General features: G+C 39.2%; 2 protein-coding genes across 6 annotated transcripts; both read left to right on the top strand.

Moving 5' to 3' along the window:
* Nucleotides 1-294: 294 nt before the first annotated feature.
* Nucleotides 295-5898, top strand: LOC113462341 (APO protein 3, mitochondrial-like). Of its 3 annotated transcripts, none has more exons than XM_088712220.2 (5): nucleotides 295-471; nucleotides 588-969; nucleotides 1272-1702; nucleotides 2950-3397; nucleotides 5785-5898. In XM_088712220.2, the coding sequence occupies exons 1-4, from the start codon at nucleotides 363-365 to the stop codon at nucleotides 3357-3359; spliced, it is 1332 nt and encodes a 443-aa protein (XP_088568346.2). In that variant the 5' UTR covers nucleotides 295-362; the 3' UTR covers nucleotides 3360-3397; nucleotides 5785-5898. The 3 variants fall into 3 exon arrangements, with proteins under 3 accessions (XP_088568346.2, XP_088568345.2, XP_088568347.2); XM_088712219.2 differs by lacking the exon at nucleotides 5785-5898 and adding an exon at nucleotides 4315-4416; XM_088712221.2 differs by lacking the exon at nucleotides 5785-5898 and adding an exon at nucleotides 3931-4056.
* On the top strand, nucleotides 4399-14520 carry LOC103701163 (1,4-alpha-glucan-branching enzyme, chloroplastic/amyloplastic-like). 3 transcript variants are annotated; one of them, XM_026802226.3, is made up of 14 exons: nucleotides 4399-4539; nucleotides 5785-5901; nucleotides 6061-6268; nucleotides 6428-6497; nucleotides 7143-7412; nucleotides 7531-8437; nucleotides 8806-8922; nucleotides 9125-9187; nucleotides 11042-11149; nucleotides 11994-12095; nucleotides 13261-13328; nucleotides 13408-13489; nucleotides 14026-14142; nucleotides 14232-14520. In XM_026802226.3, exons 1-14 carry the CDS (start codon nucleotides 4471-4473, stop codon nucleotides 14421-14423), a joined length of 2490 nt encoding a protein of 829 aa, XP_026658027.2. In that variant the 5' UTR covers nucleotides 4399-4470; the 3' UTR covers nucleotides 14424-14520. The 3 variants fall into 3 exon arrangements, 2 of the variants coding, with proteins under 2 accessions (XP_026658027.2, XP_088568338.1); XM_088712212.1 differs by lacking the exon at nucleotides 4399-4539 and adding an exon at nucleotides 6610-6813; XR_015973890.1 differs by lacking the exon at nucleotides 13261-13328.
* Nucleotides 14521-14719: the final 199 nt, after the last annotated feature.

Below are 14719 nucleotides of genomic sequence, written 5' to 3'. Positions count from 1 at the left end.
TTATTATTTATTTATTAGCCAGTTAGGAGATACGGTTGATCGTGTTTAGCCTAAATCCCAACCCACTTTTTTCCTCCTCCTCCTCCTCTTTTTTCCTTTTTTTTTTTTCTTTTTTTACCAAATGAAACATTTTTATTGTAGTACGGATACATCAAATATAATCAAAAAATAACAAATCTTAAAGCACTCCGAACAACACCTCCTTCCAGCACATAAGGTGTCTCTAAAATAATATACCAGATAAAAGGCTAACCAACCCGCAGCCCATTAACCTCGTAAAAAATCCTAACCCACTTCAATCTAAATTCGTCAAACTTGCAACGAGCGGGTTGTATGGTTCGGGTTTTGTTTCAGCCCAACCCATGCTGCACTCCTCCTCCTCCTCCCCACCGGAACCACCCAGCCCGATCCATCTCACTTCTCCCGTCCTCCAAAAGCTTCAGCTATATTTCAGCGGCAAACACTCAAACAGTTAACGTCTTACTCCAAAGTAGCAAAAGACTCGACTTTTTGGGAAAAAAAATTCCCTTTTAGTTTTCCCTGTATCGAATCATCTCTTTCAATGTAATCAGACTGAATACCAACAGGCGCGATGCTGTCAAAACCCGTCCAGATGCTAATAGAGCACCGTGAGGTAATTACGGAGAACTTCTTCAGAAGCTCCGTGAATAGAATCAAGGCTCTGTTTTCAAGTAGTTCTTCTGAGATAGCCGAATATGTTGAGCTCCCGAGGCGGCGCCGGGGATCAGAACGGAAGCCCCTCGTAACACCCATCAATGAGCTTAAACGGAGAGCGCGAGTGGAGAGGAAGATGAGGCGAGAAGTGCGCGAGTTTACGCTTCGGCCGCCCGAGAATGGGTTCTTGGTCAAGAGCCTGATTCCAGTTGCCCATGAGGTGTTTGATGCTAGAAAGGTCCTCTTTGCTTGCGTCTTGAGAGTGATGGAGAGCATCCCTATCCATGTGTGCAGGTAAATAACTCAATATGCTCAGTTTTTACCAAAAAATTCTTCTTTTAACTATTGAAGTAGATCATTAGCATTAATTGGTTGCTATTTGATCAAATTTTGTGACCTGAAAAAGATAACATAGAATGTGGTGGTGAATTGAATTCAGTTTGCATACAAAGTCTAAAACTGGTGCTCATTTTCATACTTCATTGCTTGCGATGTTGCGTGATTCAGATTAGAAGGTCGTGATTAGGTAGGAACCATGAATTGGATTTGAAAATGTTGTTTTTTTCCTTTCTTTTAATGAATCTGTTGTAATGCAGAGTATGTGGGGAAATTCATGTGGGAATAATTCCTCATCGGATACACTCATGTGATGTTGCCGGGAGTTTGTCCACCAAAGAACACAGCTGGGTAAAGGGAGGAATCGAGCATGTTCTTCCACTTGTGGAATCCTTTCATCTCTATGATAGACTAGGTAGAGCAGTTTCACATGAAGAGCGGCTCGAAGTTGATAGGATTCCAGCTATTGTAGAGCTTTGTGTGCAAGCAGGCGTGGACATCCCTGAGTACCCAACAAAGAGACGGGCCTTTCCAGTTTATAATATAGCAGGGAAGATGATAGATTTTGAAAAGAAGTTTCCGCGAGATTATTCGAGTGGGAAGGATATCCAGCCATTTGGATTTTGGAGGTGGAAGAAGAAGCCTGAGGATAATGATTCTCCACCATTCTCATCTGTTGACAGTATTCAAGGTTTGTTGTCATATAATTATTCTCTCTCTCTCTCTCCTATACTTTGCATAAGATGCTTTATCATATTATGCTTCTAATCAGATTAATTTGCAAACCAAATTTCATTCTGTGTTTTTTCTGTGAACTCGAGATCACTTTCTTTTTGCTGGAGGCACTTAATATTCCCACATTTGGAGCTGAAATTTGGGCTGTGTCATGGAACTGATGGGAGATCTAAATTTTCAGAAGAAAATCTTGGTGTGGTGCATAGGAGATTTGTGAAAATCTTCCTATTTCAATGCTCAATTAGCTCCTATGTCACACACACACCCTGATCTCAAGGTGTATGAAATTTCATACTTCGTGAACTGTGGTCGGGTGTTCTAGAGTAGAAGGAAGAAGATTATTTCTCACAAGGAATGATCGGGACTTGAAGAATGTTGAGAAACATTAGATAAAACATAAAACTAGGTTGAGGAGGATGAAGTCCTGTTTATCATGCTTCTTTGTATTGTTTCATCTCTTTGGTAGCAGCAGGGATAAGGGCAGGTAAGTACTATCTGCATGAGGACTTATGTAGGTATGTGTTTAGTCCTATATTGGCTATATACCAGGTACATCTTGGGTACTTATACAGAACTAAGAAATCCAAATAATATCTTCCGGCTAGTTTTTTTGGGTGATGTCCTAAATAGTATTAGAACAAACTAGGCCATAGCTCATGTGGACTAGAGAATACTATAGCACAGTTCTTTTTTTGGGCTGACAATGGGTTGATCGTAGTATTTGTGATTGGATTTGTGGTACTTATAATTGGATTCAAGTAGATTTGAACTCTAGCGAGAATACTGGTGCTTAAACAGGAGAGTATGTAAAGATCTATGCAGGCATTTACTCCCACATCGGCTATGCTCTAAATAGATCTTGGGTGTTTATATAGAGCCAAAGAATTCAAATAATACTCTCCAGTTAATCTTGTTGATGAGGTCCTAGATTGTGACAATCCGTATACCCTCCCTCTTATCCTATTTGTTTTTTGTTGCAACCTTTTCGCTGCATCCAGATCTATTTTGTGTGCAATAGTACTCATGAATTGTACATGAGCATACGATGTATGCACTCCATGCGCTATAAAAATATATACAAGGTTTCTGAAACAACTGTAAGCATGTCATGGGCAATTTATGTTTCTTTCTCAGTGTCATTTGTGACACTCTATTCTGAATTTGCGCTAGTGCATCTAACATGTCAAGGTGCATCTTCTGTAGATATAGCTGCGCGAGGCCTGGAAGCATGGGAGAAGATGCGATCAGGTGCTTTGAAGCTTATGAAGAAGTATCCTGTCCAAACTTGTGGGTTCTGCCCTGAGGTCCAGGTAGGGCCGAAGGGACACCGGGCGAGGATATGCCAAGCCTACAAACACCAGATGAGGGAAGGGCAGCACGCTTGGCAGGAGGCCGCTGTTGATGATCTAGTGCCGCCGGTCCATGTCTGGCATGTGCCTGACCCGAATGATGGTAACCCGCTCGTGCATGAGCTAAGTAGGTACTATGGTAAACTGCCTGCAGCGGTAGAACTCTTTGCGCAGGCTGGTGCTATTGTTGGAGAGGAGTATTATGGACTGATGAGGAAGGATGCTGCACTGCCTGCACTGGATGAGGAGAGGTTGGTTGTGTGAAATAGTTGAAGCTAGTGATTGGATTACTGGAGTAAGCTGTAAGTGTTATGATCTAACAGGACAATATGCTTCAAATTTTCTTGCTGCTTCCTTAATGAGTGAAAATGGATGCAGGAAGTGCACAACTAGCATTTGATATTGGTGTTATTAGCTATGTTCAGCTAGCATTTTGGCTCTAATCATAACAAAGAATTGTAATGCATATGAAGTCAGTGCTAATGTATGTTTGCTATATTGTTGTACATGGGTGTTGCCCTCAACTGTCTAGAGCTTATAGCATGTTTCGAGACTGCAAACTTACCTCAGGCTCTGTTCAATTCAATACATCTTAGAATTTAGATTAATGCCATGGAGCACACAAAAAAGATTCTTCATGACACAATGCACAAGCTGATTGATGCAACTCATGGAAGTTGTTGCCAAGTGCACATTATCTGAAGAATTTTCCTGCATTCTAGTGCTCAACATCTTTCAAGATCTGTCCATTAAATTACCTCAAGTGACAATCCCCAGACAAGTGTTCTTTATTTGATCTATCTAGAGATGTAAACAGCACAGTGTTTTTGTGCAGGAAATAAATCATCTTAAAAAAATCAATTATTCGTGAAGTATGGGAAGTGGTCAAGCCACCAACCTTCTCAATCCGTCTGAATCACACTAGATTTTAAAACAGGAAATCTTCCAGATCCCAGACATGCTCATGGAGTCATGTCATGGGCAAAGTATCCTCCACGTGGACGAGCCAGGGTCCTGGGTGCACGGCTAAGCCTCACCGATGCAACGGGACAGGGCTGGGCCACACTCATGCAATGGGACGAGAAATAAATCCGTCCAACTCTCGGCGAAAGGACGGCGCGCGGGGCGTCAACCGTCCGCTTCATCCAGTGCCTGTCAGGGCTCCAGCTCTTGGGTCACTTTTCCTTTTAAAAATCACACATCCCTTGCTTGTTTCCAGAGAAAGACCGGGAGCGCGAGCCGGGAATCGAGGGCCCTCAATAACTAACATCACGCGAGGTGGAATTATTTCCAAGCCATGGAAGGCTGCGAAGAGGCTTTTGCTACTTAGCAAAGCATCGGCGAGAAAGCCGTCCCAGAGAAAAGAAGAAAAAAAATGTCATCCTCTTCTCCTCCTCTGTCTCTCGGTCGAGCTTCTTTGAACTCCGGAAGGAGTTTCAGAAAGGCACGATTCATTTGCTCTTACTTGGAATGGATTTTTTTTTTTAATTTTAATATTTGTGATTTTTGTGAGTCTTAAAGACTTTGTCGCTTCTCTATTTTTATTTTTTTTTTGATTTTTTTTAGCTGTATTTTGTGGTGCCTGGTGCTAATTTGATCTTCTTTAGGTTTTTTTGCGTGATGTTTAAGTTGTCTGTCACAATTTTTATCCCCTTTCCTCTTTTGGGGCATTCTCTGCAGTTTGTGTTCCTGTGATCTTGTTTCCTTATTTAGATGGCCATTTCATTTGATCTATCCTGTTGCTATCTTTTCTGGTCTCTTTTTGCAACAGTCTTTGTGCCCTTTAAGATTATTTTGCCATTTGGGTTGGTGGTCGTAATGCTATGTTTTTATTTTGTTTTACCATCCGATTGTGCTCGTTGATTTGATTATTGTAAGTGATGTATGTATAATCTGTGTTTTCTGCGGGAGGGTCGTCTTGTGATGCATACTTTTGGCTGATGGTGCAGTGGTGAATTATGATAACGCCTGGATGACTTGAAAAGTGTGCCTCCCTATCTAATTTTGCACGAAAAAAGTTATTGATGCCTGGAGATAATGTTACATGATAAAAAGAATAAGATGGTTCGATATTCGACAAATAGACTAAGATCATGCATTGCTAAGTAAGTAAATTGGGTAGAAACTGGGAATTAGAACGGATGTTCATGTCAACTGAATATGTTTGTTTTTATGGAAGATGCAAAAAACTGACATGCTGCGATGAGGCTTCTTGGTAGCCAACCAGCCTTATCTCAGCTGGTTGTCACCCCTCTATCTGGGAGAGGTTCAGGGTTTGAATCTCGGTGGTGGTGTTCCCACCATATTTTGCAAGGAAATATGGCTATTGAAATGATCTTTTGGTTTATATATGCATGATATTTTGGTCATACTTTGTGTGGGAAGATATATAGCTTGAGTTAAGAGTAATGAATCAAACAGCTGAGTGTTCTAAGTTGATAGTGCCATTTCCAAGGGGATTGGGAAAATTTTGAAGTTAACTCTAGAAAATTGTCATGGATGTGTCAGGCACCTACTTAAGAAGTTTGAAATTTTATAATTGCAAGGGATCTAGGTTCCTTTATACTTATGAATGTAACTATAAATGATGTCTCAGGTTTGTCAGTATGCTTAGCTGCCATCTTAGGCTTGTGTTTTGCTTCAACACATGTAAAGTGTACTTGCAATGCCTTTTATCTCTCACTCGCAGGCTTCAAGCAATCAAGATCTTGGTCAACCACATTCGTTTTTTCTAGCTATTGGATCCAAGAGATCTCACTGGCAATATCTTTTTTCATGCCCGCATAGATTATCAATAAATCAGAAGGTAACTGATTCTCCTGGAAAGTTATGTTTTTGAGGAAATATGGCCAACATCTTTGCTAAATACTAGTTTGAACTTGCAATAATATTATTAGCTTTGACTGCTATAAGCCTATCATTACATGGTTCTTCTCTTATTGATTCTTTTTTGCACCACTACAAGCCTGAGCATGATTTTGCACTCTCAACTATCCTGAAAGACAACTCAGCTATGACCGCGATTGAGGAAGATGCTGCACATCTTGGTATCATCAATGTGGATCCATCCTTAGAACAATTTAAAGACCATTTTACCTATAGATCAAAGAGATACATAGAGCAAAAATCATTGATTGAGAAGTATGAAGGGAGTCTGGAGGAATTCGCTCAAGGTGAAATTGTATTTTTGAAATACATGCAGTTGCCATCTACATATCAGTTTTAACTCTCTAGGTTACCTTATTCCTGTGTGAGTGATATATTTACCAAGAGAAATTATCTTACTGGTCACATGCTCCTTTCTTCTTTTTTTTTTTCTTATTCTTTTTAAGGTTATCTGAAGTTTGGATTCAACAGAGAACACGATGGAATCGTATACCGTGAATGGGCTCCTGCTGCACAGTGAGTTTTCAGGCTATCTTTCAGTTGTCTAGCTTCCGGACTGCTTTGAATTCTGCTTGCTTTTAATTGCTTATATGGTCTCATATTCATTGCATGGTCTGTCATGTGCTAGTTATGTGCCAAGGATCACAATTTTAGTGGGACTCTTATCCATTATCATATTCTGAAACTGTTTAATGGAACTGAATAGTGTTGGCTGAAACTGGATGAAATTAGTCTGCCAGTGACCTGGCACTGGCAGTTCAAAACCAAATGCTCTAGTTCTGGTTGAATGCAACACATTTCAGAAGTAAAGAATGATAGAGCCACAAACATGGTAAGACTGTAAGAACGTTATTTTAGTGTCTTTGAAATGGTTCATTCAAACTCCCAAATGATTTCCTTTTGACAAATTTCTAAAACATGATTTGCACATTTAAGAATTTTCAATGTTCAAGATAAAAATGCCACACTTATCCTGAAAATCATGAGAAATAAATCATAATTCTAGTATTTTACTACACTGCCACGATAAGTAATAAAGTCTTGTATGTACAAAAGTTTCTTTTTTCTAAATCGATATAGAAATTTCGTTGACTGATGATTATTGAATGTCATTGCAATCATTGGATGTATAAAGGAGGAAGTTTGCATTTGCTGATGTAGGGAAGCGCAACTTATTGGGGACTTTAATGGCTGGGACGGTTCCAACCACAAAATGGAAAGAAATGAATTTGGTGTTTGGACGATTAAAATTCCAGACACTGATGGGAAGCCGTCCATTCCTCACAATTCCAGGGTTAAATTTCGCTTTAAGCATGGTAATGGAATATGGGTTGATAGAATTCCAGCTTGGATCAGATATGCCACTGTTGATCCTAATGGATTTGCAGCTCCATATGATGGAGTTCATTGGGATCCACCACCTTCAGAAAGGTCTGAGGTCCTTTTTTCTTTTTATAACCCTCAATCTCAGAAATGATTTTTTGTTTTTATATTGCAATATCATGGCTATGACTTGTTTGAGAGCAAAAATTCTAAATTTATATTGCAGGCATGTGTTTAAATACCCTCGCCCTCCAAAACCTGCATCTCCACGCATATATGAAGCTCATGTCGGGATGAGTGGTTCAGAACCACGCGTGAGTACATACAGAGAATTTGCTGACAATGTTCTGCCTCGCATACAAGCAAATAACTACAATACTGTTCAGTTGATGGCTATTATGGAACATTCCTACTATGCATCTTTTGGCTATCATGTCACAAATTTTTTTGCTGTTAGCAATAGATCAGGAACACCTGAGGACCTCAAGTATCTGATTGACAAAGCGCACAGTTTAGGTCTGCGTGTTCTGATGGATGTTGTCCATAGCCATGCAAGCAACAATGTTACTGATGGTCTTAATGGGTTTGATGTTGGACAGAGGACTCAAGAGTCTTACTTCCATACGGGGGAACGCGGTTACCATAAGCTGTGGGACAGCCGACTATTCAACTATGCTAATTGGGAAGTCTTGAGGTTCCTTTTATCTAACCTCAGATGGTGGTTGGAAGAATTCCAGTTTGATGGTTTTCGATTTGATGGGGTCACTTCAATGCTGTATCATCATCATGGTATCAACATGGTATTCACTGGAAATTATAGTGAGTATTTTAGTGAGGCAACTGATGTGGACGCTGTTGTTTATATGATGCTGGCAAATCACTTGGTTCACAAACTCTTGCCAGATGCAACTGTAGTTGCTGAAGATGTTTCAGGTACACCAGCTCTATGTCGGCCAGTTTATGAAGGTGGAGTGGGTTTTGACTATCGGTTGGCCATGGCAATTCCTGACAAGTGGATCGACTACTTGAAGAACAAAAAAGATACGGAATGGTCAATGCAAGAAATTTTGTGGAATTTGACCAACCGCAGATACAGTGAAAAGTGTATAGCATATGCAGAGAGTCATGATCAGGTAGCTGAAATAATGTCCATATGTTAATCATTCACTAATCTTTTGGCACGGTGCACACTGGTGATGATATTAATATTTATTGCAGCAGTTGTCAAGAGTCTAAAAGTTTGAGGCATTGTTGCATCATGTTAACACTTGCTGTTTTCTTCGAAGTCAAGGAATAGATGATCCTATGACTTTATTTTATTAAATTCTTAGATTCAATTCTCCTGAAAATAGTTCTGCAGGGGAAGGAGATCCTCTATCTTTTAAACACAATACCAAATAAATAGCTGAACTGCAAATCTTTGGACTTAGAAATTCGACCGATTTCATTTTATCTATTCAAGTAAGTTTCTGAGAAAAACACTTTATTTCCATTTCGGCAGGCCATCGTGGGAGACAAGACAATTGCCTTTTTATTGATGGATAAGGAAATGTACTCTGGAATGTCTGATTTACAACCCTCTTCGCCTGTAGTTGAAAGAGGGATTGCACTTCATAAGGTTTATGCCTGTGGCTTCTATCTTAAGCATTTAAAGTAGAGGTCTATGATGGTGGTCTTTCATAAATTTTAATGGTTATCTTTGTAATGTTAAAGTGACAGCATTTTTTGGTAGCTTTATGGCTTCATGTGCTATTATAATTTCAGTGTTAGTAATCACAGAGTATCTCTCTTCTGTATGTCTTTTGTTGCAATTATTGCAGATGATTCACTTCATAACCATGGCACTAGGAGGTGAAGGTTACTTAAATTTCATGGGAAATGAGGTATGGTTCTTTTCTGTGTTTAATGCTGATTATAATGTAAAACAATACTAAGATTTGAATATCATTTGTTGAGCAGATGTTTGTATGGTGAGGAAGAAAGAGAGAGAGAGAGTCTTCCTGATGTGCCTGTGTTGTGGATCAAAACTGGCAGAGTTAACCTAATGATACTAACCAAATATAAGCTAGCATGAAGTTCTTTGAGTTCTTGGCAAGGTCATTTATAGTACAGTAGCTGCTATCGCGATCAATTTTTACTACTCAGTAAAGTGCACGTCCTATTTAAGATACTGGGCCTTGTTTTCTTCTGATAGACAAATGATTCTTGGGGTTGTCTTCTCCCTATATCTCATACTAACCTTGCTTACATGGTGCAAGACTATTGATGCAACCACTTAGCGCTTTTGCATATCTGAAACAATAATAGGAGATATTTAGTTTTATAAATCTAGGTCTTTGAAGCGCAGGTATATAAATATAAGGTGAGTCTTCCTACAATTGATGGTCAAAAGGGAAAACCAAAATCAAGCTTGTCGAAATTAAATCAGCAACCATTCTCTACTACCTTCTGCTGTTTCTTTACTGATTACATACAAGTGGTTAGTAAGCCTGTTTCTCTCATGATTAAAAGAAAGTGATAAATAAGCTGCGAGCACATAAATGCCTAAAAGTCATAGTAATGTTGAACAAAGTGGATTTGAACAAACTTGAATTAATGCTAGTATTCAATAAAGACATATAAAAGCAAGGTTTGCCCAACTGGTACCGAGCATTGTGCCAGCCGGTGACCAGTTCGGTATGGTGCGACCCAAGTTGTACCAGAACCGAGGGAGAGGGAGAGGGAGAGGGAGAGGGGAGTGAGGGAGAAGGAGAGGGAAGGGGGGAGAGAAAGGAGAGAGAGGCAAGTGAGAGAGAAAGAGCGGACGCTTCCTTGAACAAAGAGGGCAGGAGAGAGGAGAGAAGCAAAAGAGAGAATGGAGAGAACAAAGAGGGAGGGTGAGAGAGAGAGACTGAGAGAGAGTGCCATATGTATTGGTTTGTTGTTGTCGTCGTTGGCGGCAGCAGTGATGAAGCCCTATACCTAGCAAGAAAGATGAGCAAGGGGAGAAAGAGAGAGAGCAGCGGGCTGCCTCGAACGGAGAGGGCGAGAGAGAGTGGCAAGCACAAGAGAGAGAGAGAGAGACCGGAGAGAATGAAGAGGGTGAGGGATTGAAAGAGAGGGATGCGTACTGGTCCGTCATCATCATCATTGTAGCCGTTGGTGGAGGCAGTAGTGACGAAACCCTAGCCCTAGCGCGAGAGAGAGAGGCCATCGAGATGAGCGAGAGGGTTGTATAAAAGCCCAAACCCAAATCAAATCGGAAGCTTGTTCCATCTCGATAACCAGCTGATTCAGGACAATACTCCCTGAATGAGGTGGTTTAGGATGGTTTGGCCATCTTTGCATAAAAGGGAAACTAGAAAATTATGTTAATGTTAATTTTTTGCTACATATAATTTTCACTAGTGGCCCATGCACCATGCTTGAATTTTTCTTAAAATTTGACTGGCAGAATTTAGATCATGTTTTTCTCTCATTCTCTTGTAACATAATTTAGTTATATTTCATCGATGAGACATTCATTATTCTAAATCGATGCATGAGAATGTGATGGACTCGCTAGAGTATCAACTTTCTCCATTTTGGTTGCTTTGTAACTACAGCACTTGTGAATTAAAGTATGAAATTTTTCTTTCCCATAAAAAAGTTTTTTTTTTATATCCGACAATGTCAGTTCTAGCTGTTTACTCATGATCATTTCTTCTTCCCTAAATATATGCCAATATGTTAACCACCATTGCATATAATCGTTACAGTTCGGTCATCCAGAATGGATTGACTTTCCAAGAGAAGGCAATGGTTGGAGTTACGATAAGTGCAGACGCCAATGGAACCTTGTTGACACTGATCACCTAAGATACAAGGTTTGTGATTTTCCTCATAAATTTATTCTTAGAATGTTACATAAGTTCATTATTCCATGATAGTGTGAGGGGTCTCCCTCCCTCCCTTTCTCTCTCAAACAAAAAACAGGTTTGTTGTCTTCGTTTCTCCAAACCTATCAGTTAATTCCATTAATACCTTTCTCTCAAAAAAATGTTGTCTTTATCTCCAATACCCTATCCGTTAACTTAATTCCATTAATACCTTCAAGCTTTGATTCACATGCACAAACCTTTTTAAAGTTGCAATCCACAAGTCATGTTCATACCGAATATAATACATATTTTCTTTCACTGAATATATGTATTTCAAGAATTTTTAGTTGCCTCTTCATCCATATTGTATACCATTGGAATGTACTTGTTGCAACCTTTTTTGTGGCATATGTTTTTCCCTGTTCTATGCTAACTAACCACTAGACCCCAGAAGTTTAAGTTGTCAGGAAAGGGGTCAACAATGTATACCAGACCTTAATGCCTTCCCCTCACATGTGCTCGGGACCACACATGCAAAGGCATGAATGAGTCAAAACCACCTTGGTAATGAGTCAAGAAGAGAAAAGGCTCAAGATAATAAATGGCTGGTGTGAAAAAAATTGGCTTGAATGAGGATTTGAACCAGTGATCTTTTGCTCTGCTGCCATACTAACTAAGCACTAGATCCGATAAGCTTAAGCTGTTAGGGAAGGGGTCAACAATGCATATCAGACCTTAACAATCTATCTATTAACTCATGCATCATCCGTCTTTTTTAATTTGAGTTTTCCTCTACATCTGAACAATCTGTCTTAACTAAGCATATGTAATCTTTGTTTATTGAAACCAGCACTTGAATGCGTTTGATAGAGGGATGAATTTGCTTGATGATAGATTTTCGTTCCTTGCATCAACAAAGCAGATTGTGAGCAGTATAAATGAAGAGGACAAGGTAAACTTGTTGCAAATAATGGGTTCATGTATGTCATTTTTGTCTTTCTATTTTTCTGTGCATGTTTATTCACCTTGTGCAATTTTTCTTCACGTGTAGTTTTATTGTGGTATACCTTGAGAGGTCAAAGTTTTTATGGGTTATGCTGCTAATAAAGCCCTTTTTGATGACTTATCAAAATATCAAATGCTTATCAACTCACTCCAGAACCAGCTTATCTGTTTTTGTGTGTGAACAGTACGGTTAACTCTCCCTAAATGCTCATATCTTATGCCTGAAATGCCTTATTTACAAATGCCAAATTCACAAAATGCGAATATGTATAAAGAAATTAAGCTAGACCACATCAATCTGTTTCTTCACTTCCTGATATGTGCATTCAGTTTTTTGAGGGACTGATATGAGCATTCTCATAGTAACATACTTAAAGTGTTCACTGATACTGAATTTGGAATTAACACTTGCATCTTTTCTGAAGATGATATACATTGTCAAAAGACTTGCTGGTCCATTTCTGTAATCCAGCAACCTAAGAATTCTTGCTAATAGTCAACGGGGCTTCATCCTGTTGCTCGGCACCTCTCAGTGCTTGGTTGGGCAAGAGCTTCCAAATTTGACTTAAAAAGATGGCAGTCCGACCATCCTTCTCAAAGAGGGAGGGGGAAAAGGCAATTATCTTGTAACTGCTAAAGTTGACTGGATTGTGTGCAGTGCCTTCTTAAGCCGCTGGCTGTATGACTCATCAAAATGGGTCTTTTGTCTATATGTAGAGCCACCTCTCCATTTGGGATGGCCTGGTTCAAATGCCAATATCAGCATTTGTATCAACATTTCGGAGGGGGGAAAAGTACCTTATGCTTAGTGTATTCCTTTCATTTAAATGTTATCTTGATTTGCTGGCTACAGTGTCTCTAAAACAAGAGTTAAATTACTTCCATTCTACTTTTTTAAACCTGAAAGTTACAGCTACTAGCAAGATCATAGTTCCAATTTCACTTGTTTGTTGTTTCAGAAATTTAATATATAGATTTGGTTTTTATCCAGAAACACTACCCAATCTGGTAGAGGGTTATTGTGATAATAAGCCTCCTCTCACCTGTCCACTCTAGACTTATCATTTCTCTGCCCATCCTAAGATTTTAAAGTGAGTTCTTTTTATTTGCAGCTAATTGTTTTTGAACGTGGAGATTTGGTTTTTGTGTTCAATTTCCATCCTGAAAACACTTATGATGGGTAATTTATTATCTATTTAAGATAATTTCTGAAGTTTTCATTTCTTGAACCTGATATCTAATTGTTTTCCAAAACACAGGTATAAAGTTGGGTGTGACTTGCCAGGAAAGTACAGAGTTGCACTGGATAGTGATGCTTCTGAATTTGGTGGACGTGGAAGAGTAGGATGCCATTACCATACCTGACAATTTTTTTGTTTATGCACATTTCTCAGATTTCGTCTGCATTGTTTGCTGCAAGAGTAGTTTGTGCCTTCTATGTCATAAATTGATGCAGCTGCATGATTGCATGTCACATATTACATTTGGACTACTCATACGACATCTCCCAGTTTAGACGTTGCAGCAAAACTCATGGGTCAACATCAAATTTCTAATGTTTACACAAAATATTGAGTTCCATTTTACCATAGAATTACCAAATACTCATTTCTGAGATCGGATTCAGTTTTCCATAGTTTTGCTGCAAGAGCTGTACTGTTGAGACGCTTGACTAGGTGTTTAGATGTTGCATAATTAATTTCTCATTTATCATCCCCCAACACTGGTGAATAAGCAGCATGCATGAGTTACATTAGCTTCGTAGGTCAGCATGAAACATCATTGTTCTATTTTACCAGAAGGTTCCTCAATTCCTGATCTATCATATCCTGATACCTGTAATCTATAGATATATTACCTCTGATTTTGCATTGCAGGTTGGTCATGACGTGGACCATTTCACTACCCCTGAAGGCATACCAGGGGTACCTGAAACAAATTTCAACAATCGGCCGAACTCGTTCAAAGTCCTATCTCCTGCTCACACTTGTGTGGTATGATAATCATAGTCTTCTATGTTCTCTTCTTGAAATTGCAGAACGACTCCTATATTGATTGAAATATCCTTATTTACAACTTACAGGCATATTACAAAGTTGAAGAAAACTCTGAAGGCTTTGATGAGGAGATGACGGATACTGAGGAGGCAGTAGCAAGAGACAAGGAACCTGAGAGGGAGACTTCCTACCAAACTGCTGCTAAAGTTCTGGTCCCAATGAGAGTGGGAGATGAAGATGAAATAGAAGATATGGGAGATGCAGAAGCTGATGGTTAAAATTAATTATCGTACAGAGTTATAACTATCTGTTGATAACCTGTAATAAATGCCAAAATGACCTCCAAGTTGGTTAAAACAGGTCCATATTTGAATATTTTATCATGTCCATGATGGAATTGCCATTATCTGTGGTCAACTTGGTTGTTTTTATCTTGATGCCGGAACAAGCATGTTCTTTTGATTCTCCTCAACCATCACAAAGGAATTACTTTTGAGCTCAGGCAAGATAAATAACTTTTGAGATCAAACTGATGAGGCAAAACTAGTGATAGTCAAATGACTAGAGGACAAAA

This window comes from Phoenix dactylifera, chromosome 16 (genome assembly GCF_051530095.1).
Source record: "Phoenix dactylifera cultivar Ajwa chromosome 16, Ajwa_hap1_PhDact_Kaust_v1.1, whole genome shotgun sequence".
Classification (NCBI taxonomy): Eukaryota; Viridiplantae; Streptophyta; class Magnoliopsida; order Arecales; family Arecaceae; genus Phoenix; species Phoenix dactylifera.
This window is presented reverse-complemented; position numbering and strand designations above follow the sequence as displayed.